At 46.0% G+C, this 27,811-nt stretch overlaps 1 protein-coding gene across 1 annotated transcript; it reads right to left on the reverse strand.

The window, feature by feature from the left end:
• Nucleotides 1-1,123: 1,123 nt before the first annotated feature.
• MYCBPAP (MYCBP associated protein) lies at nucleotides 1,124-26,859 on the reverse strand. Its single transcript, XM_082211036.1, has 19 exons — nucleotides 26,679-26,859; nucleotides 24,561-24,688; nucleotides 24,056-24,236; nucleotides 23,786-23,892; nucleotides 21,148-21,328; nucleotides 20,367-20,482; nucleotides 18,684-18,834; nucleotides 17,275-17,390; nucleotides 16,957-17,084; nucleotides 16,386-16,491; nucleotides 14,440-14,629; nucleotides 12,933-13,120; nucleotides 11,456-11,602; nucleotides 9,938-10,258; nucleotides 8,431-8,552; nucleotides 7,153-7,268; nucleotides 4,216-4,328; nucleotides 3,790-3,972; nucleotides 1,124-1,285 (listed from the first exon to the last, which is right to left on the reverse strand). The coding sequence occupies exons 1-19, from the start codon at nucleotides 26,728-26,730 to the stop codon at nucleotides 1,184-1,186; spliced, it is 2,748 nt and encodes a 915-aa protein (XP_082067162.1). The 5' UTR covers nucleotides 26,731-26,859; the 3' UTR covers nucleotides 1,124-1,183.
• Nucleotides 26,860-27,811: the final 952 nt, after the last annotated feature.

Here is a 27,811-nt window from a genome sequence, read left to right on the forward strand (position 1 = left end):
TGGGGAATGGGGGCCTTTGCTATAGGAGAGGCATTTCTTCTCTATAAGTGGCCCATTCCCCCCTGAATGTTTTCAGTACAGTGGTACCTTGGGTTACATACGCTTCAGGTTACATACGCTTCAGGTTACAGACTCCGCTAACCCAGAAATAGTACCTCGGGTTAAGAACTTTGCTTCAGGATGAGAACAGAAATCGTGCTCCGGCGGCGCGGCAGCAGGCCCCATTAGCTAAAGGTTAAGAACGGTTTCAGGTTAAGAACGGACCTCCGGAATGAATTAAGTACTTAACCCGAGGTACCACTGTACAGCAAAATCCAATGCACAGCATCTCCTGCAAGTGTTCAAAAGTTGGCATTTACTCATTGCATTTATATTCCACATTTCTGCATCGTGCTGATGTAGTCCAAAGTTGGCAGAAACCAGCTAAGTTTCTAGATTTCCCAGAGGGCTGCTCATCGCTAGTGGTCCCATGGGGACGACCAAAGACATGCCCTCAGCAGATCCTGGTACATCTATCACAGGAGGGCTGGCCATGCTGCTTGGTGGGTATGAGTTTAGGGCTTTTGCTTGAAGAACTACAAAACCAGCTTGATGGGGCATTTCCTTGCCAGGGCGGGGGAGAAGCACCATAGCTGAACAATTCCACTCCCAAGCTTCTGAAAAGCCCTTGTCTGTAAACAGGCTACTATAGCATTGATGGAGCTCTGCAGGCCCCAACAATCATAATCCGGGGCTCTGCAATGCATATTGAAGTAGCTGCCTGAAATCTGTTTTCATGAGGAAGAGGGAACTTGATGGTGAATCACAAGAAGAAGAAGAAGAAGAAGAAGAAGAAGAAGAAGAAGAAGAAGAAGAAGAAGAAGAAGTTATGATCTACCCCTGGGTTCAATCATGTCGTTGTTAATGTATGAAGCCAGTCATAGCATTGGTCTGAAAACCTTGCCATACTGTGGATTGCCCTTAATTACACCCCGAAATTTTCAACAGGGCTATACACAGCAGAGTACAGAGAAACGAGTAGTGCCAGCCAACTGTGGCAGAGTTAATTGTGCAGATTAGCCCTCATGTCTATTTAAGCAATTGGCAGCTTTATAAACAAAAGGAAACTGCTCTGGCACAGCATATATAAACAAGGTTTATTATTATTATTATTATCATCATTTCATTATGAAATCAGTAGTATTTAGACAAAAGGTGGTTTGTTCTTCTTTTCTAAGGGATCGTTCTTCAGCACTTCAAAGAGGGAAAGCATTTTGCTCACCATTGAATCCAGCAGTCCATAAACCTAAGAACAGGAGTCAAAAAAACTTTCAGGACAAAAGTGTGGACAGCAAAGTCCCAGTAGAAAGGTACACATGAACAGACAGTCAAGTATGGTTTTTCTCAGGTGTTTTTTGTGTGTGTGCAGGCATCCCATAACAAACATTCTCTGTGTGTGAGAGAGGCATTTTTCAGCCTTTAACAGAGCAACCCTGTACATTATATGTCTGTTCAGAAGTATGCCCCACTGAATGCTCTGTGGGGCTTGCTTTCAGATACATAGGTGTAGGACTGCAGCCTTAATGACCAACTGCAACTGAGGATAACCCTCTATATTACTGCTGCAGAATTCCATCATCAGTGACAAATTGGAGCAATCCCAACAGCTCCTAAAGCCTCTTTGTTCCATTAGTGTAATGGCTGAGGAAGCTACAAACATATAAACCAAGGGTCAGTGAACTTTTTCAGCAAGGGACCGGTCCACTGTCCCTCAGACCTTGTGGGCGGATGGACTATATTTTTTTTTGGGGGGGGGGATAAAGGAATTCCTATGCCCCACAAATAACCCAGAGATGCATTTTAAATAAAAGGACACATTCTACTCATGTAAAAACATGCTGATTCCTGGACCATCCACAGGCTGGATTTAGAAGGCGATTGGGCCGGATGCAGCCCCTGTGCCTTAGTTTGCCTATCCATGATATAAACATATACTATTTGGGGTACATGTAAAGCTGTAGTCCTAGCCTCACCAAACTTGGGAATAAGGCCCACTGAATTGAACAGGACTTCGGCGTAGACATTAGGACTGTGCTGTAACCTGCTGCCAATCTTTCTTTTCAGTGGGCTGAGGAAAGGCTGAAACCTTGCCTCACACAGGTGCAAAAGAGGACTGTGCATTTAAGAGGCAGGGGAGAATTGTCATTTCAACAGGTTAAGTGCTTCATAAAATTTTGGGAAGCACTCTCGGCCCCACGTTTTCTCTCTCATGTCTGACCTGCTGAGCTGAAGAAGATGCAACCCCGTATATCCTTTTGGCTAGTTTATCGTGCCTGCTGGCTGTCCTGGGAGATCCTGGAATGGCCCTCAGGTGCTGGCCTAGCCTGCCCTTCTAAGCTAAGATCAGGGGTGAGAAGTGGCAGGAATTAGATGGCCATGAAATGCACACTTGCCCACTGCATACTCAAGTGTGGCTCAGTAGACATGGGTAGGATTTTAGGAACAGAGGAAGCTGCCTTATCAGATCATTAGCCTATCTAGCTCAGTTCTGTCTAAACCAACCGGCGGCAACTCTCCAGGATGTCAGGCAGGAGTCTCTCAAGCTCTTGCAGCCAATCAGAACCCGTGGATGTTCAGGTTCCAAAGAACGTTTGCAAACCGGAACACTTACTTCCGGGTTTGGGGCGTTCAGGAGCCAAAACATCCGAGTTCCAGAGCGTTCGGGATCCAAGGTATGACTGTATTTTTATTATTAAATTTCTATACCACCCTTCATTTAGAATATAAAAACAAACAAAAACAATTGCCCCCCAGTTTAAAAGGCCATAGATTGTATTAAAATGTTATGGTTCTGGCTGAGTTTATTCCGGAATAGCAGCCCTACCCAAATTTCTTTGCTGCCTAGCCCTATGCTATTAGGAGACAAAAAGTGTAATTATTCCATCAGTCTATCAAGTCTCAAGTCTGAGCACTGAGAAGAAGTCAGTGGGGAGAATCGATTCGTGTTTCAGGACTGCAGGAGATGCTATTTCTCCCTAATACCTGGCCTCTGTGTTATCACAGAAGATAACTCTGCTAGATCAGCTTGAGGAAGCAAATGAAAAAGTCACTCTGAACTTGCGGAGAAGGTACCCATTTCAAAAGCAATGCATGCATGAAGGACTCATTATAGAGAAGTTTTAACTTTCATCTCAGGAGCCCGGATTAAACAGTTGCCTGTCTGTCACAAATGCACAGCAAGTTCTAAGCCTGACATCAATTGCCGTATGTTGAAAAGATGGCACAAAATGAAAAAGCAACTGGGAGAAGATGATAAGCAGCCTCATCCTAGGCACATTTGTTCAGAAGCAAAGCCCACTAGTTTTAACAGTAAAGGTAAAGGGACCCCTGACCGTTAAGTCCCGTCGTGGAGGACTCTGGCATTGCAGCGCTCATCTAGCTTTACTGGCTGAGGGAGCCAGCGTTTGTCCACAGACAGTTTTTCTGGGTCCTGTGGCCAGCATGACAAACCAGAGCAGCACACGGAAACACCGTTTACCTTCCCACCAGAGTGCTCCTATTTATCCACTTGCACTTTGATGTGCTTTTGAACTGCTAGGTTGGCAGGAGCTGGGACCGAGCATTGGGAGCTAACCCCGTCGCGGGGATTCAAACCGCCAACCTTCTGATCAGCAAGGCCAAGGCTCTGTGGTTTAGACCACAGTGCCACCCGCATTAACAGTACATACCTACAAATAACAGGGTTCAGAACTTTAGCTAAAGCGGTAAGGAAATGGACAAAAGGTGACAATGCTGGGCACATCGACTTACTTCGACATAAAGTTTCTCATGGTACTTTTCCTGCAGGATTGGGTCCACTTGTTCTTGGTGAGCTTCTTGGGCCTCTGATCCTGTAGCTTCCTGTGACGCAGAGACAGACTCCTTTGTCTCCTTTGTGGAACCTCTTGATTTTCTCTCTTCTTTCAATTTGGCTTTCATGCTTTTTGGACGTTCCTGTTTAGAAAAAACACAGGTATGATATAGACTATAGAGAGAGCTCGGAGCAAGCTGAGGACATATGTCACATGAACGTCTTCTCATGTATATTTCCCAGCAAGTTGCACATCCGAAGGAAACCGCCCTTTTACAGCAAAGAGGCAGCTCTGTTCAGAAGCTCCAAAATCCTTTTCAAATACTTCCTCGGAACCAAGTCCTTCGTTTCCAGCATTCGTACCTTACAAGAGTCCAGCTATGTACCTCTTTGGCCGCTTTCGCTTTTTCTTTGTCTTTTTCCTTTGCAGCCTTCTTGTCTTCTTTCTGAAGTTTCCGGTCCTCTTTCCCTGTCTTCATGGCAACTGGCTTCAACTCAACTGCGCAGAAAACAGAGCAGTTCTGCTAAACTGAACCCTCTTTAGACTAGAACTGACAACTTTCCATTATTTCACCAGTCACCGCCATCTACTTTTTTTTTGCCAGGTAACTAGTACCAAGCTCTGAAAAGTCAGGACCATTTGACATCCTGTTCAACAAACATCATTTGCACATCACCCTAAACCAAACCATGGCTTAGCATGAGCACACAAACATGCAGGTTTCTGGAGCTGAGCTGCAAAGGCTTTGCTCCTCCCTGGTCGTTTTGCTGCTGAGCTGACCTACTTGTGATTTATTTGGAGAACGCTAAACCCAAGTTCAGATGATGCACTACAACAAACCATGGCTTAGTTCAGCAGCAAAACAACCGGAGAGGAACAAAACAGCTGCAATCTCCTCTCCAAGAGCCCACTTGGTTGCTCATTCATACTAAACTTTTAGCTTCCTGTTAATTATGCTGCTTTGAATATATACTATACTATATAGTATAATATATACTATAATGTTTCTTTAAATAATAATATTTCCCGGCCTTTTGACTAAGATCAAGTGTAGTATCTGTTTTTTAAGAACAGATACTACACTTGATCTTAGTCAAAAGGCTGGGAAATACAATTATTATTATTTAAAGAAATATTATAGTATGATGAACTTGCAAGCAGGATTTGAAGCATGAGGAACAGAAAAAAATAGGACTTACTATAATATTGTTTTGTTATAAGAGATAGAAGATAGGGTGTAGTAAAAGGAGAGAAAATAAAATCACCATGGAAAAGGGGATGGGAAGTCAATAAAACAAAACAATGTATTGAAGTGTATATGTGGAAATTTTTCCTTTTTCTCTTGAAATTTCACACACACACACACATATAGGTTACCAGATGTCCCTGTTTCCCAGGGACAGTCCCCAGATTTACAAATCAGTCCCCATTCAAAATCCATTGAAGTTCAAAAGTGTCCCCAGATTCAAATCTGGTAACATACATATATATATATATATATATATATATATATATATATATATATATATACACACACACACACACACACACACACACATATATATATAATGTATACTTTATATTTTACTTTCTTCAGCAATATTTGATGGTTTCATTTGATTTGATGTAGGTTGCAAACAACTCTGAGATGTTTTTCTTAAAAATATAAAGCATCATAGAAATGAATTTAATGACCGGGAAAAGAAAAGTGCATAAAGGATTCTACAATCATACAATCAAGAGATAGCTAATGAGGGTGTGGGAGAGGTACAAAGATTTAATAGAACAAAAAACACCCTGGTGGTTATCATCAATTGAAGCTTCATTGCTCAAACCGCTTGGCAAAAAAGGGAAGTAGCCTACATATAGAGAGTTATTGAGAGATCAAGAAGGGAAATGGAAGTTAAAAGATTATGAGGAAATTAAAGACCATTTTCAGAATTGGCTGCATTATAGACAATTATAAAGAAGATAACAAAAAAGGGTTTAGTTACACAACTTCCAGATTTCAAAAGGAAGTTATAGAAGAAGAAGTGAAGCTGCTGGAGAAAGCATATAGTATTCTGCTAGAATGGGAAGGTCAAATCAGTTATGATCAAATGGGCACAAGATATAGGTCATAATATACAACTTGAGGACGGGGAGAAATTGTGGGAAGTAGATCTGAAATTTACAGATTGTTCTCTTTTGAAAGAAAACTACTTATATGAAAATGATGTACAGATGGTATATCACACCAGTACAAATAGCAAAAATGTACAAAACCGGGTCGAACACATGCTGGAAATGTAAAGAAAAAGAAGGCACTTTTTATCTTATGTGGTGGGAATGTAGAAGTTAAATTTTTTTGGGAAATGATATACAATGAATTTTTTAAAATGTTTAAAATAACATTTATAAAGAAACCTGAAGCATTTTTGTTAGGGATTGTAGGACAAGACCTGCCAAAAAAACCCAAAGAATGTATTTATGTATGCTACAACAGCGGCAAGTGTCTTGTTAGCACAAGGATGGAAGAATGAGGAAATCCCAATGAAAGAACAGTGGCAAGAAAAATTGATGAGCTATGCGGAATTGGCTAAGCTGACATACAAACTGCGTAATAAGGACAATCATGACTTCAAGGAAGAATGGGATCTTTTTACAAATTATCTAAAAAGACAACAAAACAACTTAGACTCCTTGGCAGGTTTTGAATAAACATCCACAAATTTATCAGTTGAATATATGATAGATAAGGCAACGATATGTACAATTTTATAATATGCAGAGGATAATATGTGCAAAGAAACCAGGGAGGGGAGCTGAGGGAAGTCCGGGGGGGGGGAGGGAGCAGGGGAGGGGGCAAAGGGGGGGAATGTAAATAGTTATTGCTAAAACTGTTCAATAAAAATATATTCAAAAGAAAGAAAGAAATGAACTTAATGACAACAACAACAACACTGGCATAACAACCTAGCATGGTAAAAGGTAAAGGGTAAAGGAGGCCTGGACGGTTAAAAGCCAGAGCGCATGGAAACACCATTTACATTCCCGCCGCACCGGTACCTGCTTATCTACTTGCACTGCCATGCTTTCGAACTGCTAGGTTGACAGGAGCTGGGACAGAGCAACAGTTGTGAGGATTCAAACCACCAACCTTCTGATCAGCAAGCCCAAGAGGCTCAGTGGTTTAGACCACAGCGCCACTCGCATTCCATCCTAACATCCTAGCGTGATGAGGTCATTAACTACATAGCTGGATTGGCAGGCTGCACTCCTGGCCTCTCCAGATTCTGCCAAGTTCCACAGAAAGATCCCCTTTGATGACACAATAGCTCACCTACTTCCTCTGGAACAATTTCTACGTAAGTATCCTTCTCAGGCATACCAAGCAGCGACCTGAGCACCAGCGAACGGCTCACCAGACCATCGATCACTTCACGCCACAACTGGAAACTGCCATGAAAAAGGAACTAATTTAAGTCTGAGGAGGAGGAGGGCCTGAGAAAGCAACAGAACATTGCTACCTGTTTTTCAATGGTTTTTCTCCACCTTCAGAACCAAAGGCAGCCTGAAACTAGCAGGAGCTGGCCCATGTTAACGTGACAAGGCAGGAAAAGGAAGCTCCAAGTGTTGTCACATTCCAACTACCATCAGCTCGGTCCAACTAACTACCCAGCTCAAGTCAATGACCTGGGGCCAGTCACCATCTGTCAGGCCGATCAAGAAGGTTGTTGCAAGGGGCGGGAAATGGAGGAAGGAGAAGAGCAATACATGCTTCCCTGAACTCCTTGGAAGAAGGGACTGTGGAATAAATAAACAAACCCAACTGCATCTAAAATTGGCTTAAGAACGAAGACAACTGTGAGCCACCCAGCACCCCCAAATACCTTTCCTCCTCTTAACATGGATCAACCCACCTGTTGGGAGCCCCAGCTTCTTCTCTACTCTACATAGCATTTGGGTTTGCTTCTGGAGGGGATAACAGAATCGTAGAATTGGGGGACCCCATGGGTCATCTAGTCCAACCCCCTGCAATGCAGGAATCTCAGCTAAAGCATCCATGGCAGATGGCCGTACCACCTCTGCTTAAAGACATCCAAGGAAGGAGAGTCCACAACCTCCTGAAGGAGAACGTTCCATTGTAGAGCAGCTCTTACTGTCAGAAAGGTCTTCTTATGTTTAGTTGGAATCTCCTTTCTTGTAACTTGAAGCCATTGGTTCATGTCCTACCCTCCCAAGCTTGTTCCCTCTTCTGTGTGACAGTTCTTGAGATATTTGAAGATGGCTATTGTACCTCCTCTCAGTCTTCTCTTTTCCAGGTTAACACACACAGTTCCTTCAACCGTTCCTCATATGGCTTGGTTTCCAGACCCCTGATCAATTCTAATTTGGCTGACAATGTTACCAATCAGCTAGCGTAAGGTGTCTGGTGGACAAAATCAATCCTTTACAGCAGTTGTGGGCAGCCTTTGACCTTCCAGATGTTGCTGAACTCCAGCTCCCCTTCTCCCTTGCCACTGGCCATGCTAGTTGGGGTTGATGGGAGTTGGATTTCAGCAACATGTCAAGGGCCACAGGGTCCCCCATCCCTGCTTTGCAAGCACCCACAACATACCATATTTGGTAAAGGAGATCTGTCTGAGGCATCACTGGTGGATAACAAAGCTCCAAGGCTGCTTTATTGAGCTGGGCCAGGGCAGCTTCTCGTTCCTCTTCCTCAGGGATTGTCAGCAAAGTCTAACGAGAGAGAAATCACAGCCAACATTTCTCGGTTTAGTAACATGTTCCTGGCTATCCACGGCCAGACCAAGATCACCATGCCCAGTAGAATGAAAAATTTGGAAAAAGAGTTGCCCCACCTCTAGCAGCCTCTGTGAAAGTTAATAGCTGGTCTCAGCCTTGTAATGCTTCCACACCTCCAACACTCCCCCTGTCCAAGGGAAAGGACCCCTGGATGGTTAAGTCCAGTTAAAGGTGACTATGGGGTTGCAGCGCTCATCTCGCTTTCAGGCCGAGGGAGCTGGCGTTTGTCTACAGACAGCTTTCCGGGTCATGTGGCCAGCAGGACTAATCCACTTCTGGTGCAACAGAACAACGTGACGGAAATTAGAGTGCACAGAAAGGCCGCTTACCTTCCCCGCCACAGCGGTACTGATCTACTTGCAGTGGCGGGCTTTTGAACTGCCAGGTTGGCAGGAGCTAGGACAGAGCAATGGGAGCTAACCCCGTTGCAGGGATTCGAACCACCAACCTTATGATCAGCAAGCCCAAGAGACTCAGCAGGGACGCGGACTTAGAAAAAATATTGGGGGGGGGGCCCGGGAAAGCTCATGAATAATAAATAAGCTCATGAATATGCAAATAAAGTGGCTCCGGCCCTAAATAGGGTAAGCCACGCCCCCCAGCCAGCCGATTGGCTGGCTGGGAGGTGTGGCCAGTCGGGATTCCCCTGTTCTCGCGGGATTTCCGGCAGTGCCTCCGATTAGGGCGCGCGGCTGGCTGGCTGGCTGGCGAAGGAGCAGGTGAGGAGGAGGCGGGGGGCGGCGGCGGCGCTCTGCTGGAAGGGTGCCCGCCCGACATTATTGGGGGGGCTGAGCCCCCCCAAAATTTTTTTTGAGGGGGCTCGAGCCCCCTCAAGCCCCATGGAGTCGGCGCCTATGAGACTCAGTGGTTTAGACCACAGCACCACCCGCATCCCTTTACTGAATGACTGAACCACAAGATCTGCATTTGCTGGATACAGGGATTCTCCCTTTTGGCATCCACCTTAAAAAAATGACATGGGACTAAACATATGAAAAGCCATATTTGCATTTGAGTTTCTAATGAAGATAATAGCACTGGAAGTGGGCTGGATCTCTGGAAGCTGGCTTGGAAAATAAAGACAATCGCTGGGAAATAAAACTAACAATGCATTGCTCTTCCGGGGTTACTCGTGCAAGCATCTTAAGACAGCATGTTTGTACACACCACATTCCAGTGTCTCAAGTCCTAGACACTGATTCTTCTTTCAATCTAGCTGCCTTCAATAAACGAAAAGTTTGGATATGTTGATAACAAGGCCGAGGCTTTCTAGGAACAGGGCAGAGCCAGGAGAAGTAAGGAACACCCGAATCAAGCACCTGTTTGAAATCAAAGATGGACAGATTCCACTCCACTCGGTTGATGTCCTCCATTCGGTTGACGTCCTCCACATCAGACCTACTCAGCTCGCCAGCCAGATCCTCCACCATGGACTTCCTCACCGAAGTATCATCTGGGGACACACTCTTACGGGGCAATTCGTCGGGACTCTTCTGCCGAGACTCCCCACCACTCTTGGGTAGAGAGGCTTCTTCTTGGGTAGTGATGCTTTTCCTCATCTCCTCCTCGTATGGAGGAGGATTCATGAGTTTATTCCACAGCTCATACAGCTCCTTTACCACTTGGTGCTGGTAGTACAACTGAAAGCGAGAGAAGATAAGGGAAGCACGTAAGAAAAGCCCCTCTGGTCCATCACTCTCTTCTCACCGTAGCCAACCAGATGCTTGTGGGAACCCCAACAAGCAGGACCCCAAAACAAGAGCACCTTCCCTACTTGAAAGGCCCAACAACTGGTATTCAGAAGATAAGGACAGTAAGGAAGGATTAAATACGCTATGATATTAACATACTTAAACAGATTCTGATAGATTCCATGATGTAGAAATCCCATTTTAGGATAGAACTTGATATGCCAGCCCAATATAAATAAATAAAAAATGGCTCCCAGATCTGCCATGGGAGTTGTGATGTAGAGTTAACGATTGCTGCTTCAACTATAGGTGGCTCTGTGGCAGTGAATCATGTTCTCTTACAATAAAGCTGTTCCTTTGTTAAACAACATCTTGGCCTAGCTTCTTCCCTGAAATCACCTGACAGGAGCAGTATAGAATCACAGAATTGTAGAGCTGGAAGGGACCCCTTGCGATGCAGGAATCTTTTGCCCAACGTGGGGCTCGAAAGCATAACCCCGAGATTTAAGATTCTCATGATTAACAGACTGAGAGTATGCTGGCTAAGTTCTGGAAACAGCAGCTACAGCTCCTCTTAAGGGAGGGGGACTGTGTCACTAAAGTCCACAATCCCTTCAAAGTTCAAAACTCTTCCTTCTAGCCATTAGGCAACAGAAATACAAATGTTCCTCAATAAGGAATGTTGTGAAAAGTGAGTCAGTCTCAGTTTTTAAAGTACAGTGGTACCTCAGGTTAAGTACTTAATTCGTTCCGGAGGTCCGTAGTTAACCTGAAACTGTTCTTAACCTAAAGCACCACTTTAGCTGATGGGGCCTCCTGCTGCCCCCGCGCCGCCAGAGCACGATGTCTGTTCTCATCCTGAAGCAAAGTTCTTAACCCAAAGCACTATTTCTGGGTTAGCGGAGTCTTTAACCTGAAGCATATGTAACCTGAGGTACCACTGTAACATTGAACCCCATCCTCCAGGCCTCAGTGACTAAGCCAACAGTCCTGTATACACTTAGATAGGAGTAAGTACCATGCAACTCTGTGGCACACGCTTCTAAATAGAGACAGGAGTGCAGCGCATGAACCCTAAAGCTAATTCCTGACATCCTGACCCATAAAAAACCAACAGCACCCTCTCACTCCAAAGCAGAAAGATACCTCTGGGTTCATTCTGTGGAATAGCTCTTCCTCTGTGACATACGCATCGTGAGGAGACCGTGGTCGCTCTGGCACACGGATTCGATCAAGCAGGTCCTTCAGATTCTCTTCCACTATGACAGCAACTTCCCGGGCTTCTAGCTCTTCCTGCGATTTCCGAGAAAAGCACATGGAAGTTTGGGTATGCACATTCCTGTTGCTGAGGCACACGGAGTGATAAATACATAAACATGCAATGTCGCCTCAGGGCGGCAGAAGCAAAGAGGAAGGAAACCCTGCCCTCTGCCGCTGCCCAGATGAACAAGGGCTATGGGGAGACTGTTTCTCTCCCTCCCTTCTATTTCAGCATCTCTGCCCAGCCAGCCTCACAATGTCACTGTAAAAGTGTGAGTGGCCCAAGGTCACCTAATGGGCTTCATGAATGACTGGAGGTTTAAACTCTGGTCTCCCTGGTCCTGGCTGGAAGTTCTGCTTTGGCCTGGAGAGGCAAAAAGGGAACGGTCCATTATAGTCAGCCAAGGAACACCAGCAAGCTGAGTTGCAACTGCTCATGCTTTGCCCATTGATCACTGTCCCCTTCACTGCAGATCTTTGCCACCTTCTCTTATCACTTGTAAATGTAATCTCCTCTTGGGAGTGTTAAGCCAAGATAAGATCACCTAAAATGTCACTCCTTCCTTGCTGCTCCTACCTCCACACCTTAACTAATCAAGAAGTTTCAATGGTCTGAGGTTCCTTCCAGAAAAGCCCCAAAGATAGCTTGATCTATTTCTCCCCCACCAAACTGGAGGGCAGAATGAAGATGTATTTTTAGAAACCACTTCTCAAGAGATTGAGGACAAACCTTTCCTGACAGGATTGGAAGTCTTTGTTCTTGTTTTTAATTTTTAAGCCCAAGTTGGGCAAAAGTTGATGCTTTTCACCTCAGCAACCAGGAAGCTTATGGATACTGAAGAGACAAGAGCTGAAGACCCCTTCCTCTCAGGCAAGCCCATCAGGCAAGCCCAGCCCTTCACTCTCCCCCGAGACAATAAAGTGCGCTTTTTTTTAACTCTGGGGGTGCCAAAATCTGGAGCGCAATCAAGTCTTAATGTCAAAAGATCCAGGGTAACACGTGAGAACTGCAGGCTTGCATGCAAACTGTACACTACGGAAGAGAGGCATAGTCCTGAATCTTTCAGTGACAGTGAAGGACTTGGTGGTGATGGACTCAACTTCCCTCAGGACCAGCCAATATGGCCAATGGTCAGGAATGATGGGAGCCGTAGTTTCCAGCAACACCTGGAGGGTCACAGGCTAACCAACCCTGCTCTAAGGAAATCCCCGATGGCATTCTTTCATCCGTGTGACCATGACAAGGAAGGTATCTTTCCCCATGAGCAAACAGAATGTGTGCTCAAGCCTACTCATCTCACAAAAGACATCTAACCTTAGAGCACCCGATAACCCACAATGTTCGTAGCCCCTGTTTGATTACCTCTATCTCGTTCCTGAGATCAGCTGATATATCTTCATACACAGCAATTCCCCACAGGGTCACTTGCAACATAGCACCTCCTAACAACACAGGACGAGTGCCAAACTCCCAGGATTCTGTGAAGATGCCTGCATTAATCGCCTTGAAGATGAAAGAAAACTTCCTGGTTTCTCTAGGTAGGATAACGCCTAACAGGAACAGAAGGGAACAGGGATGCATTGCAGTTTCCACTGGCAAGGAAACTCCTCTGACAGCCACTTGACACATTGCTTTAGTTTTCATTCACATATCTTCAGATTCATATCCCCATCTATCAACAAGCAAGAGTCCTCAAGGATGGACCACAGCCCCCTATTTCATGTAGAGGCGCCACTAAGTGTGCCTTTGTCGTTGTGTAGTGTGCGAAATGGCCCAAGGAGGAATAGAAGGAAGACAATGATTTCAGTTTATTAGGTGGCCTTTTGCCAGGATACTGCATATAATCTTCATCCTCTGGTGTCAGCCTTCCTCTTAATTTTGTCTTATACATATCATGCTCCTTGGACCGGGACGTATTAGGCAGAGTTCAGCAGAATCGCTTTAGTCAGTGCATAATGACCTGGCCTTGGACAAAACACATCCAACCGACTGCAAACTTTTGACACTAGGCTCTAGGCACAAATGGTCAGTATCCTAACCATCTGGTTGACGCACACCCATGTGACTCTACAACCTCCAACAGCTTTTCTTCATTTGGCACCCAGGAGGATCCCCTTTGCCTCAATGCCTGGCCACAGAAGTAAAGGTAAAGGGACCCCTGACCATTAGGTCCAGTCGTGGCTGACTCTTGGGTTGTGGCGCTCATCTCGCTTTATTGGCTGAGGGAGCCGGCGTACAGCTTCCGGGTCATGTGGCCAGCATGACTAAGCCGCTTCTGGCGAACCAGAGCAGCGCACGGAAACGCCATTTACCTTCCCGCCAGAGCGGTACCTATTTATCTACTTGCACTTTGATGTGCTTTCGGACTGCTAGGTTGGCAGGAGCAGGGACTGAGCAACAGGAGCTCACGCCATCGCGGGGATTCGAACCGCCGACCTGTGGTTTAACCCACAGCGCCACCCGCGTCCCGGCCACAGAAGTACCACATGCAAATAGAATGGGTGGAGGGCGGGAGTCACCTAACAAGCACAGTCAGAAGCCACTCCCAGAAATTAGCTCTGGGTGGGTTAGGAGAAACCCTAGAATAGTGCACAGGGAGGAGTGGAAGTAGGGGAGTCATGTTTGCACAGATGGAATGACTATAAGATCACAACATTGAATTCCACTCTCAGCCTCTCTTCCTCTTTAAGCAGCTAAGATGACCTGCTAGCTACCACCAGGGCACAAAGATGATCAAACTTATACTTGAGATCAGAACTGTTATGCTCAATTCAACCTCCTAAGGAGGTTCTCCTGCCTGTCTGCCTGCACTTGGCATTTTTATCGATGCTGCAAATGTCGACTGGGGACAGGAGGAGGAATCACCTACCTGATCTGGTGTTGAAGTAAAAATTCTGCATGTCTTTCCTTTTTTTCTCTTGAAAGCTAAAGGGATGAGGCAGCCTTCGCCAATCATACCAGATGGCAGCCGTGCCGTCATTGCTCACAGTGAGCAGAGATTCAGCTTTCTCACCTACTAGAATTTCAAAGGTGACCCGGGCAGCGATGCCAACTTCACCCTATTGGGCCGAAAGCAAACAAAACATAAGGATGCCAGAAATCGTCAAGTTTGCCTGGGATGACCACACTGCCCTACCCCCCAAAAAACCTTAGCAGCTCAGGGCCAAAGCCAGTGCTGCTTCCTGATTCTGTTACATCTCTTTCGGCAAACAAAAACCCAGAAAATGTGACACCCATGAACATTTTGAACATTCTTCAAAGCACATGGAAAGGATCTGCCTTGGAAGGCAGCTTTTGTTGCATCATTAGGTACCCTTACATGATTACAAACTGAATGGAAACAAGACACAAGGCTAGAGTAGGAGCGGCTAACAAGGTGCCCTTTAAACATTGTGCACTACAACTCCCATCATCCCTCACCCTTAGCCATGCAGGCTGTGACTGATGGGAGTTGGAGGCCACTAATATCTGGAGGGCAGCATGGATTTGGGGACGATTTTAAAAACCTAGCCTACCTCTTTCCTGCCCTTGTGCCCTTGTACCTCCGGCTCCTAGAAGCTGTCAGCATGCAACAAATGATCACATGCCCGAAATCAGCTTAAACCTGTCAGCTAGACCAGGTGAGGGTAGCCGATGGGTCTTAAACCCTTGGTGAGTTAGGGACTTCTTGTATCTCCTGCATGCGAAGGCAGGTGGATTGAGTGAATGAGACCAACAGCGGGGCCAACGGTCAAGAAGGCAGTTTTCTGCATGTGCTGTAGAGGGAATTGAGGGGCAGATGGGGCTCATCAACCTGGAAAGGCAGCCCATCTAGGACATGGGTAGGCAAACTAAGGACCGGGGGCCAGATCCGGCCCAATCGCCTTCTCAGACGGTCCAGGAATCAGCATGTTTTTACATGAGTAAAAACATGTGTCCTTTTATTTAAAATGCACCTCTGGATTATTTGTGGCGTTTTTACAGAAGTAGAATGTGTGCTTTTACAGTGGTACCTCGGGTTAAGTACTTAATTCGTTCCGGAGGTCCGTTCTTAACCTGAAACACCACTTTAGCTAATGGGGCCTCCTGCTGCTGCTGCGCCGCCAGAGCACGATTTCTGTTCTTATCCTGAAGCAAAGTTCTTAACCCGAGTTACTATTTCTGGGTTAGCGGAGTCTGTAACCTGAAGCGTATGTAACCTGAGGTACCACTGTATTTAAAATGCATCTCTGGATTATTTGTGGGGCATAGGAATTCGTTCATTCCCCCCCCCCCAAAAAATATATATATATATATAGTCCGGCCCCCCACAAGGTCTGAGGGACAGTGGACCAGCCCCCTGCTGAAAAAGTTTGCTGACCCCTGATCTAGGAGAAGGAAAACTCTGACCCTAAACCTCCACTGTCTTGAGACTGTACTCATTCGTGAGAAAGGCTTTGGGAGTAAACTGCTCACTGCTTTGCGGGACATCTTTGGGAGAAGAAAAGGCTAAGGAATAAGCCCAACACAAATCCAGAGTGGAGTCCTTAAGGCAGCTGGATGGCATCTTTTTACGCTTCCTCTGGCAACTCCTGCAGCCAAGCCGGTGTCAAATGTATTGCTTTCCTTTGCTTTGGACCACATCAGCGAGGCTGAGGGAGGGGTCTTGCCGCCTGGGCAGCCCAGGATCTCCATCCACACTGCCCAGGGCTTGCACCCTGGAGAGGTCCCTTTGGTACTGCAAACGCAGCAAGAACAATGCAGGAGGCAGCAGTTCCCTTCCAACGGTTTGACTTCACCCCCAAAGGCGCACTCCCAAGACAGACGGATGCCAACCACGACAAGCCCCCCCCCCACCTCTTCAGAAGTGGTGTTGATCCAGCGAGCCGGTTGTTCGCAGAACTTCAAAGACGGGCCCAACACTGGTGCTGAAACCACATCTGGGTACTTTGCTAATGGGTCCCTAATAAATACAGCAAAAAAATAAAATAATGATGAAAATGAAAATCATTCAAGGTCAATTATGTAGCTCAGCAAGATTTAGTCAATTTTTTTTTGTCTCCAATCGGTAACCAAAGTGACCAAAAACTCACTAACTTAAAGAGTTTTCTTAAATGAAGAATTGTTGCGTGCAGGCCACTGCTGGAGGGGTACATACTTTAAATCAAATATGGAGATATATAAGGCATGTCATCAACAGAAGAAGAGGAGAGCCAAGCCCCAACTCACTTTGGGTTTCAGAGCCTGAATGGGTAAAGTAAAATAAAATGGGGAGGGTGTTGCATAGAAGAATTGGAGGGCAAATACCTGCTGCCCCAGAATGAATGTTTTATGGGAAATACGGGTTTGGAGAAACCATGCTGTCCTCACAAAGTCAGGCTTTGTTCCAGGCCTCTCATCTACCCGCCCTCAGCCAAACACTACTAACCAGTGTTTTTCTTCAGGAAATTCTCTAGTTTCCTCTTCTTCTTCTTCTTCTGCTAAGGAGGACAGACTCTCTGCCGTTACACTGGTGTATGGGTGATTTTTGCTTACAACTTCCAGGCCATCCAGGTCCTTAACTCGAGGGAAAGGGGGTAGGGGGAGAAAATGTGCTGTGATTTGTGTTGGCTTTGTTTCTATTGTTTAAAAGGAAAATCAGAACATCCAAACACAATTTACATTACAAACAAGGGGAAAGCTACCGAGAAGTTATACTTTGGCCTTGTATGAACAGCCTTGCGCATTGAAATTATTGCCGCCATACCGGGTTGTAAAAATCCAGCTTTTCTAAGATATCCTTTAACTCGTTTCGCCGCTGCTTCAGAAAGAGACTCTTCTCCCAGGTGCGATGGAAACTGAGGTATTTTGAAGGTCTGGTACCTGTGGGGAACGCCCAAATGTGACCCACAGATATATTCACTCACTGAGCTTTAAGGTTTCTCAATAGAAAATGTGCTCATGAATGCCAAGCTGTGAGCTTAGCTATAGCAGTTTCTGACTGATTCAAGCTGATCTGAACAGAAAATCTAGCTCCCAAGCAGCTTGGAGATTTCAATGGCTTTTCTGGGTACAAACACACAACCCCTCCCTGCACAACCTCATATGAGATAATCAGCAATGGGGGGGAAGCACTCAGATGTGGTGGCACCTAACAGCATGCTGCGATCATTTTCCTCTACAGGAATCTAGCATTCGGGTTTTGCTTTCAGACTTTGGGGGGAGGGCAGTCCATGCAGTTGAGAGGCTGCTGTTTCGCCCCCAGTGGGGCCAATTTGTTGGGGTTGGCTATTCAGTCTTGTATGCTTAAGCCAAGAAATTGTCTCTTTAAAGATATTTAGCACTAGTAGACGCATCAATGGCACAAGACAACTGAAGAAGCCCAGAAAACTGTGCTCAGGGAGTGTGCTATCCGCCAAAGAGACAATTTCTTGGACTACTAGGGCGAAACAGGGATAGAACGCTGGCATTCTGTCTTATTTATTACTTCATATGCTGCTTCATCAGCACCTCACAGCTACCGGGAACAACGTTGAACTTACCCTTTTCTTGAATCTTCTTGAACTTATTTAAAAAACAAGAAAAAAATGAAAAACTGAGTGAAGAAATTGTAAGAACCAAGTAAAATCTGATATTGCAAGTTCACTTTATTTTAGGTACCGCTAGTTTGTAAGTTTTCATGGCACTTTGTAAGTAACCGTCTCTTTCGCACATATTTGATAAATGGTGTAAAATTATTTTTGAACAACTGTGTGAATATTTGTCGCCAACGTGCTGTATGAGTTGCACTATTCCAGGCATAGGCAACCTTTGGCCCTCCAGATGTTTTGGGAATTGTAGTCCAAAACATCTGGAGAGCCAACGGTTGCCTATGCCTGCTCTATTCTGTTGCCTGCATACACCTGCTTAATATTAATCCTGGCTGGGAATAGTTGGGACATTCTATCAATGCAGAAAAGCGGTCTCCAAAAAAATTTCGTATTTACCATCTCAGTAGTCCTTATTAGGGCCCGACGGCAAACAGTGCCACAGGTGGATGCCGCACCACTGCCCAAATGCAAGATGACTGCAAGATCACATATGCAGCAAAGCAACAGGAAATGACTCTACCCCTTTGAAGTCATCCTAGGCAACCTGCCCCCCCCCAGATAGCCTGATAGGCTCATGGTGCCTCACCCATCTCCTTCCAGATGCTGCGAGGTTTGCCAATGTGAGTGACTTCTTCTGGGAAGCCAAGATCACTTTGGCCCATTGTCACCGCCAGTCCATTGACCTCATCTCCAATGAGCACAGGCTGGTTCCAGAATTCAGTCCCTACATTGAAGCCCTAGGAAAGAAAGCAAAAGGTCACATAGCTTTGGTTTACAGTGGTGCCTCGCAAGACGAAATTAATCCGTTCCGCGAGTATCTTCGTCTAGCGGTTTCTTTGTCTTGCGAAGCAACCTTATTAGCGGCTTAGCGCTATTAGCGGTTTAGCGGCTATTAAAGGCTTAGCGGCTTAGCTGCTAAAAGGCTATTAAAGGCTTAGCGGCTTAGAAAAAGGGGGGGAGCGAGAGAAAAATCTCAAGACTCGCAAGACATTTTCGTCTTGCGAAGCAAGCCCATAGGGAAATTCGTCCTGCGAAGCGCATTGAAAAACGGAAAACCCTTTCGTCTAGCGGGTTTTCTGTCTTGTGAGGCATTCGTCTTGCGGGGCACCACTGTAGTTTTGTGACACAGGATAAAATGTGGGTACAACGCGGGGGAAATAAGAACACAAGGTAAGGATACGACTCAGGATTATGAAGAGCTGCTCGGTTTAAGGATGACCAAAGTGACCTCCTGACCTCTTCTTGTTATCTGTAATTACTCTCCATCCAACCCTGCTTTGATATTATCTCTGTATTTATGACCCTGCTTTTCTAGTTTACTTTTTAAAAAATCACACACAGAAACACTCAAAGCAACACAGCCAACGGAAGTTCAAAATCAGTGACATGAAAAGGCACCAAGGCATATGACAAATTTGATGAAGTAGATATTAAAAACAGCTAAACGGTGACTTAATGTTTGCATGTTGAAACAGAAATAAAATGTTGACTGAATGTTAATTATTTTTGTTTATGTTACAGAAAATACTGCAGAGTTCTTGTGCCTTTCCCATCTGCCGATCTTACCATATCTGAAGCTAAGAAGTAACAACAAGGTTCTCATGCAATGCTGAGCCAAACCATGACTTTACATGAATGTACAAGCGTGCAAGTTCCTGGAGAGGAGGCTGTGACTGTATTGTTTTCTCCTCCCTCCTTGGTGCACTTGCCGTGAGCTAAGCCACCGTTTGCCTTAGTCTGGCTATTTGACCCAAGGCTCATAGTTTGCCTTGCTCCAGAGAAATCACACGTGCTGCTGCAAAGGTTTGCTACAGCTAAACATTTGCCTTCGACATCCGTATTCAACACCTTAATCTTACCATTTGTGGGGGTGCATTTGAAGCAATGGTTCAAGCCCAGCTGACTAACTTGCATTCCACCCCCCACCCCCGAATACAGTGGTACCTCGGGTTAAGTACTTAATTTGTTCCAGAGGTCCATTCTTAACCTGAAACTGTTCTTAACCTGAAGCACCACTTTAGCTAATGGGGCCTCCTGCTGCTGCCGTGCCACCGGAGCCCAATTTCTGTTCTCATCCTGAAGCAAAGTTCTTAACCTGAAGCACTATTTTTGGGTTAGCGGAATGTGTAACCTGAAGTGTATGTAACCTGAAGCGTATGTAATCTGAGGTACCACTGTACTTTGAGGGTGCGTGTGCACAACACGCTTAACTACGCAGACGTGGAATTTGTCACAAGTCTCCTCGAAGTAAGCTATCAAGAACAGTCACCTTTCCGAGGTACAGAAAAGGGAGGCTGCGGTCAATTAGAGTACGCTGTTCCTGGATTTTTCTGTAACTCTCTGCAAAGTTCATCAGCAGCCTGCTTTCCGATTTGTGGAGACATTCTAAAAACAAAGCAAACAGGCAGACAGTTGTTCTCGTGCTGTAGGCCAGTCCCTTTTAGAAGACATCTGAAGGCAGCCCTGTTTAGGGAAGCTTTTAATGTTTGATGTATCACAGTATTTTAATATTATTTTGGAATCCGCCCAGAGTGGCTGGGGAAACCCAGCCAGATGGGCGGGGTATAAATAATAAATTATTATTATTATTATTATTATTATTAATTACCCCGAGGTCTAGGAAATCCACATGGCACGTGCCCTATGCTCTGGGTTATAGCTCCACACTTACAATCACTTATTATTAATTACGGAATATACACCCCACCTTTTCTCCAAGTTGCTCAGAAGGTGGCGTGCACATCTCTACTTTTCCCCCCTGCCCAACTCTCAAATTTATCCTCACAACAAGTCCATGAGGTAGGTTAGGCTGACAGAAAGTGTCCGGCCCCAAAAGTGAGCTTGATGGCCGAGTGGGAATTTGCTCCTAGTCCAGTCCTCTACCCACTACACCACACTGTCTCCCTTACTTAAAACCTTCCCTCCAGTCCAAGATAGAAAAGGCACTTGTCAGCACTGGAGTGAGTGCCATCAGCCGCCATCACTAACATGGGTGCATCTAGGTTTATTTGGGAATGCCTGCAACTCGCTTGCTGCAATATTTTATTTACCACACAGCCTTTTCTGCTGCATCCTCCTGAGCATCATGTTGCGGTTCCAGTTCTGAAGGGCCATGTGCTGCTGCGAAGGTGGCGGGGCGCTTTTCTTTTCTTCCTCGCGCTTCTCTCTGAACCTCCCCAAAAGTGGGATTGACGCTCCATGAAGTAATTCATCAGGAACTAGTCTTGCTACCTGGGGGAGGAAAAACAAAAACAGTGATTCAGGCTTTAATTCCCATACAGTGGTACCTTGGGTTAAGAACTTAATTTGTTCTGGAGGTCCGTTCTTAACCTGAAACTGTTCTTAACCTGAGGTACCACTTTAGCTAATGGGGCCTCTGCTACCACTGCCGCACAATTTCTGTTCTCATCTTGAAGCAAAGTTCTTAACCCAAGGTACTATTTCTGGGTTAGCGGAGTCTGTAACCTGAAGCGCCTGTAACCCGAGGTACCACTGTATAGGGCACAACAGCGAAAAAACAACAACCCTCAAATAGGCAAGATACTGACCTCATGCAATGCACCCACTATTTATTTATCACATTAAAAGTTTGCGTGACTGCAAACTTTATCACTAATTAACACATAACTCCAGGCCATTCCAGACAGAAGCCTTATATTGCAAACAGGTTGGCCGCATCCAGATGTTCCTGGATCTTTATTGGGCCTGTTATAGCCCAGATTTCAGTCACGATCATAGAATTGTAAAGTTGACCTTCATCCTGGTATAGTTCCCCTTTATCACGTACAGAGCCCAGGAAGACAACAACCAGAATCCGGTGACAGCAAACAAATCAATATGGCTAACCTGACCCAAAAACCCACCATCTCACACAACTAAACAAATCTCACTACAGCCAACCAAAGGCAACCAACCGCACCCTAGACAGCCCCCAGCCTCTCTCCACCAAGGAAATCGAACAAGCAAATAGAAAGAGAACCCACACAAGTGACGCTCACATGAAACCCCACACATACACTGAGCAGAAGAATAGAAGAATTGCCACCCCACCCCACCCACCATTCCCCCCTCCCCTTCTTTCCTTCCCAACCTAATACTGCATGCAACACTAATGTCTCACAACAAATGTAACTGATCTGCAGAAAACACAACTTGAAAAGAGAGACAATGCCCTCCCACCAGATGTCAAAGAGATAAACAACTACCTGACATTTAGAAGACGTCTGAAGGCAGCCCTCTTTAGGGAAGTTTTTTATGTGTGACATTTTAATGCATTTTAAATCTTTGTTGGAAGCCGCCCAGAGTAGCTGGCGAAACCCAGCCAGATGGGCGGGCTACAAATAAATTATTATCATCATCATCATCATCTAAGAATTTTTTAATTATTATTTTTTAAATAAAAAAATTATAGAATTGTAAGGGACCACAAGGAGGATCCAGTCTAACCCCCTGCAATGCAGGAATCTTTTGCCCAATGTGGGGTTCAAACCCATGACCGTGAGATTAAGAGTCCCATTCTCTACCATCATTGCCATTCTGCCACTTATCATCTGCACCAGCGGGCAAAGCCTGATGGAATGTATCTGGAGCAGCAGTAGGTGAGTGATGTGGCTCACCTCAATGAGTCCTTCCCCTGCCTTTTTTTTGTTCTGGGCATGCAAAAAGGTATTCATGACTTGTATCCAATCTAAAAGTGTCCCATCTGTGCTAGGTTTTAAGCTTGTGTAACAGGACTCCCCGGGATGTGAGTGGCGCTGTGGGTTAAACCACAGAGCCTAGGGCTTGCCAATCAGATGGTCGGCGATTCGAATCCCCGCGACAGGGTGAGCTCTCCTGAGGCATCCTGAATGTGTAGCTCCCAGAGGGTCAGAATTCACAGATCACGTGAATGGAGAACAGGGAGATACCACGATGAAATGGAGGCTGGCACCAGCCAAAGGACACACAAGAGCCAAACCGGAATAGAAAGCTCCTAAGAACTTGGTAGGGACCCGGGTGGTGCTGTGGGTTAAACCACAGAGCCTAGGACTTGCCAATCAGAAAGTCGGCGGTTCGAATCACCGCGATGAGGTGAGCTCCCGTTACTCGGTCCCTGCTCCTGCCAACCTAGCAGTTCGAAAGCACATCAAAGTGCAAGTAGATAAATAGGTACCGCTCCGGCGGGAAGGTAAACGGCGTTTCCGTGCGCTGCTCTGGTTCACCAGAAGCGGCTTAGTCATGCTGGCCACATGACCCAGAAGCTGTACACTGGCTCCCTCAGCCAATAAAGTGAGATGAGCGCCGCAACCCCAGAGTCGGCCACGGCTGGACCTAATGGTCAGGGGTCCCTTTACAGGACTCCCCACCCTCCTATTCAACCTCTAAATCTGTTCTGGAGGTTTCCCCTAACCCTCCAGAGCAGATTTGAGGAAGGTGTGAGACACATGGGACAGAATGAGAACATCCTGTTCCAAAAGCATATATCTTTGCTCTGATGAGATGCTTACTTAGTGCTGCATTGGATAAAAGTAGGTCTGTCTGTCTCTCTCTCTATATATATAACGGAGGAAGTCAGACAAAATCACCAGTAAAATGGCAGGCTTAGAAAGTTTAAACAGCTACATGGTTCTGCTGGCATAAAAAGGTCCTTGAGGGATGCCTGCTCAATCAACCCGCAAAATAATACTACATACATCAGCTGAAACCAACCTGATCCTGTCCTCTTTTTGTAGCTTCTTGCTTGAATTCCTGGAGAGTTCCTAATATGCTATGGGGGAGGATATATCCAAAATTATCAACAACCGGTTCTTCTAGACCTACAACAAAGACAGCAAAACAATAAATCATAGATCAGACCCATTGTATAGGTCAAACCTCAGAGATATTTTTTTAAAAAAACCAAAACTTCCAACAACTATTCAGGAATTTCCAATAACTAGCATAGGTCACTCTGGAATAAAAACTGAAGATTGACTATACCAGAATATTGCAGTGATTTCTTGGTTTCATCTGAAGTAGTTGGATAAGCAACCAGGAAATATGCCTTCTTCCCAACTTCTTGGGGCTTGGATTTGCGAATGAGGTACTTCTTGGTCACAGGAATTTTCTCTTTCTCTTTCTCTTTCTCTTTCTCTTCTTGAGGCAGTTGTGCAGTACGGAGCTACCGAAACAAAACACAGCCCCAATGAAATCATCACTAGAGTGAAACATGAAACTGGGATCCATGGCAACATTTTTACACGTTCAGGTGGTAAATGAAATTCTTAGGAGAGAAAAACAAAGAAGGAATTGTAGAGTTGGAAAGGACCTTAGGGTATTGTAGTCCAACACCATGCAATGCAAGAATCTCAACACACAGTTCTGCATCCAATTCGAAACCACACCAGACCCTGCTTGGCTTCACTAATGTGCTAGCAGTTTGATTCCTGCACCACTAGGAAGCTACCCTAGCCTTCCACAAAGACTGCTGACATCCTATACCCACCTTTTCCAAGTCTTCCAACTTGATGGCTAGAGCCTGGATTTCATCTCCTTGCAATACAAAGCTCACAGGTTCCGGCTCTTCTTGAACCGGAGAGGAAGGCTGCTCATATGTTTTTTGCCTCTTCTTTTCTGAAACACAATTCCTTCGTTTTCTACAAAAATTCCATTTCACTCATCAATTTGAAAACATTGTTTAAAGTTCGGTAGAATCACAGGGCAAAGAAAAAGCATTGCTCCATCCCTAGTGTATATTGGAATCATACAACATTCTGGCTTCAATCCAGATACAGGTCACACTCCTACCCAACAAGCCAAGAATATGCATGAGTTGTATGTGGGATGTTGCAAGACTCTTCCTGGCCACTTCAATTCTCCCTTTGCATGAGCGGCTGAACCAGGCATAAGTAAACTCCACCCTCCAGATGTTTGGAACTACAATTCCCATCATCCCTAGCTAACAGGACAAGTGGTCAGGGATGATGGGAATTGTAGTCCCAAACATCTGGAGGGCTGGAATTTGCCTGTGCCTGGAACAAACCAGGACCCAGCACTTAACCAGCAGCTTCCTGTTATGGACAAACCCAGAAACTATGGCTTATAGCTTCAAAACAAGGCAGGTAATTTAATCCACGGATTCATATCCAGCCGCATTTCCTAGGGCAAAGCATTCCAACATCTCAGGACAATCACAGAAAAGAAGGGGTTCCTTGTGTCAACCCGCCATGCTTTTTGCAGCTCTCCTGTACAAAAACATGTACCATATGACACATTTAAGCACTGAATTTCTGTGCTTCCTTACAGGAAAGTTTATGCCTTATTACATCTCTTTCTACACAGAGACCTGATGGAAGCCACACACTTCTGCCACAGACCTATCCTCTGCACATTGGTTTACTCCCCTTTTAAAGCCAACCAAGCCAGTGATCATTGCCACTTCTTGTGGCAGCGAATTCTGTAAATTAATTCGACACAAAGTGCAGAAGGACTTTCATTCTACTGTCAGAAATTACTGTAACCGCCAACTGAAAGGCCACTGAATGATGGCCCCACACTCACTTTGCAGACACACACCCCGGTTAAGATCTCTCACAGGAGAATCAGCACCCTGTTCTCTTACTGTGCTTGACTCTACCACCCTTTTGTTGCCACTTTCTGCCTCTGTGAAGATGGTGATCCCAGGACTGAGAACTCTGGAGCTTTTGCCAGGATATGGCTCAGCTGAAAGGGGCGTAGTTTGAGCAAACACTTAATCCTGGAACCTGTAGAACTTATAGAAAAGTGCAACGATAATGAAGGTTATAGTGCATAAGGCCCAGGTTTAATCCCTGGCAACTCCATGTTCAGCTGTTTGTACCCCTGACTGCCTGTCATTACGGGTCAACAACGGGAAGGTAACTAACTTCCTATGTTGCTTGAATACAGTGGTACCTCGGGTTAAGAACTTAATTCATTCCAGAGGTCTGTTCTTAACCTGAAACTGTTCTTAACCTGAAGCACCACTTTAGCTAATGGGGCCTCCTGCTGCCACCACACTGCCCGGAGCACGATTTCTGTTCTCATCCTGAAGCAAAGTTCTTAACCCGAGGTACTATTTCTGGGTTAGTGGAGTCTGTAACCCTGAAGCGTATGTAACCCGAGGTACCACTGTATGCAACTTCTAAGATCAGAGACGGAAGTTCCTAAACGTTCAATACCAGTCTCTTAGAGGATAAAATACCAGCTATAAGCCCCCATGCCCCATGCCCCATCCCCTCCGTCCCACAGAATCCAACTTCGAGGCCCCCAATAAAATATTTGAAGGGGCCGAGCCCCCCACCCCGGCAAAGTTGATGGGCACTGCCAAATGGTGTGTGCGCGCCATGTTATGTGATCGATTATGCAGGGTGGGGCTTACCTGCCCCGCCACCCCCCTATTTTATTCAAGTTTCGCACCCCTGCCTCCATCCTTCGCCATGGTATGAAAAATGGCTCTAGAGCGCCCTCCTCCTGTGGGCACCTTTTGTTTTTAAATTAAATGCTCTCTTCATGACGAGCTTAATGCAAGGCGGCTTCCTTCCCAAGGCGGCTGGGAAACCCAGCCAGATGGGCTGAGTATTATTATTATTATTCCCTTTCCTACCGGGGGGCGTTTTACTGGTGCGCGAGTCCTTCTTTCCCGGCTTGTTCATCATGCCCAGGCTCCCTCCAGCTCTCGCTACCCGCGGGAACCGCTACTTTCCCCGCAAAAGCAGGCGCGCGCGCGCCGCCCGCAGCGTTCCCGTCTCCACGGCAACGACTTTTCCTCTAACAGCCCGGCTGGCGGCGGCGGCAGCTCCTCCCCTCTCTCCTCCCCCCCAGGCGGGGCTCGGGGAGGGGGGACCAATTAGGCAGCGTAGAACCACGCCCACACACGCCGATGGAAGGGTGCGGGAGAGGAAGGAAAGCCCGGGTCCCCGGACGCATGCGCAAGGCTCGGCGCACGGGCTCAGTGTTCCGCGCGCGCCGGCGCAGCCGTGCAAAACCCCGTGGCAATAGGTGGGGCGCGCGTGCCTCGCTGAGCAGGTTTTGCAGATCAGCTGTGGAAGCGCGTTGAGCTGCTGTAAGACGCGCTTTGCTGCATAGGTTCCAAGGAAAAAGCACCCGCTGTGTTGCGCGGCAATGCCTGCTAAGTAGTGGCTCCCTGCTTGCCTTCCTGGTTCATTTGTGAATCATAGCGTTGGAAGGGACCCCCAAGTCTCATCTAGTCTAACCCCTGTAGCGCATGAATCCTGCCCACAGTCATCCCGGAGCGAGTTCAGACCTTGTGCTTAACATCAGACGCCACCTTCTCTTTTCTACTGCTGCTGTTTTTGATGCGCAGCCGCCTCCTCCCCAACCAGATGTCAATGAGAAAAATAATTACCAGACTTTTAGAAGACATCTGAAGGCAGCCCTGTTTAGGGAAGCTTTTAATGTTTAATAGGTTTTTGTATTTTAGTGTTCTATTGGAAGCCGCCCAGAGTGGCTGGGGAAACCCAGCCAGATGGGCGGGGTGTAAATATTATTATTATTATTATTATTATTATTATTATTATTATTATTATTACCTCTGCCAGTGGCGAGTTCACACACTAAGGCTCCAGTTGCAAGAGGAGCGGTAGGATGGCCTTTCTGAACTCCAGAAACACCCAATCGGCTGCCTCCAACTCTTGAGCAAATCCCCCTTCCTTTTCACCTTCTAAAAATGGGAAGTAGCAGAGGGTGCGCCGCCCCCGCATGGATGGAAATACGCGA

Source organism: Podarcis vaucheri (assembly GCF_965113315.1).
Source record: "Podarcis vaucheri genome assembly, chromosome: 2".
In the NCBI taxonomy this organism is placed as follows: Eukaryota; Metazoa; Chordata; class Lepidosauria; order Squamata; family Lacertidae; genus Podarcis; species Podarcis vaucheri.

Bases quoted from the DNA above. Each gene is read 5' to 3' on its own strand.
- MYCBPAP (XM_082211036.1), bottom strand. From the start codon at position 26,730: ATGATGAACAAGCCGGGAAAGAAGGACTCGCGCACCAGTAAAACGCCC. The intron at 10,259-11,455 runs GTATCTTTCTGC...TCTCGCTTTCAG, and splicing joins TCCACAGAATGAACCCAGAG to TTGTACTACCAGCACCAAGT. The intron at 7,269-8,430 runs GTATGTTGTGGG...TTTTCATGGCAG, and splicing joins GATCTCCTTTACCAAATATG to TTTCCAGTTGTGGCGTGAAG.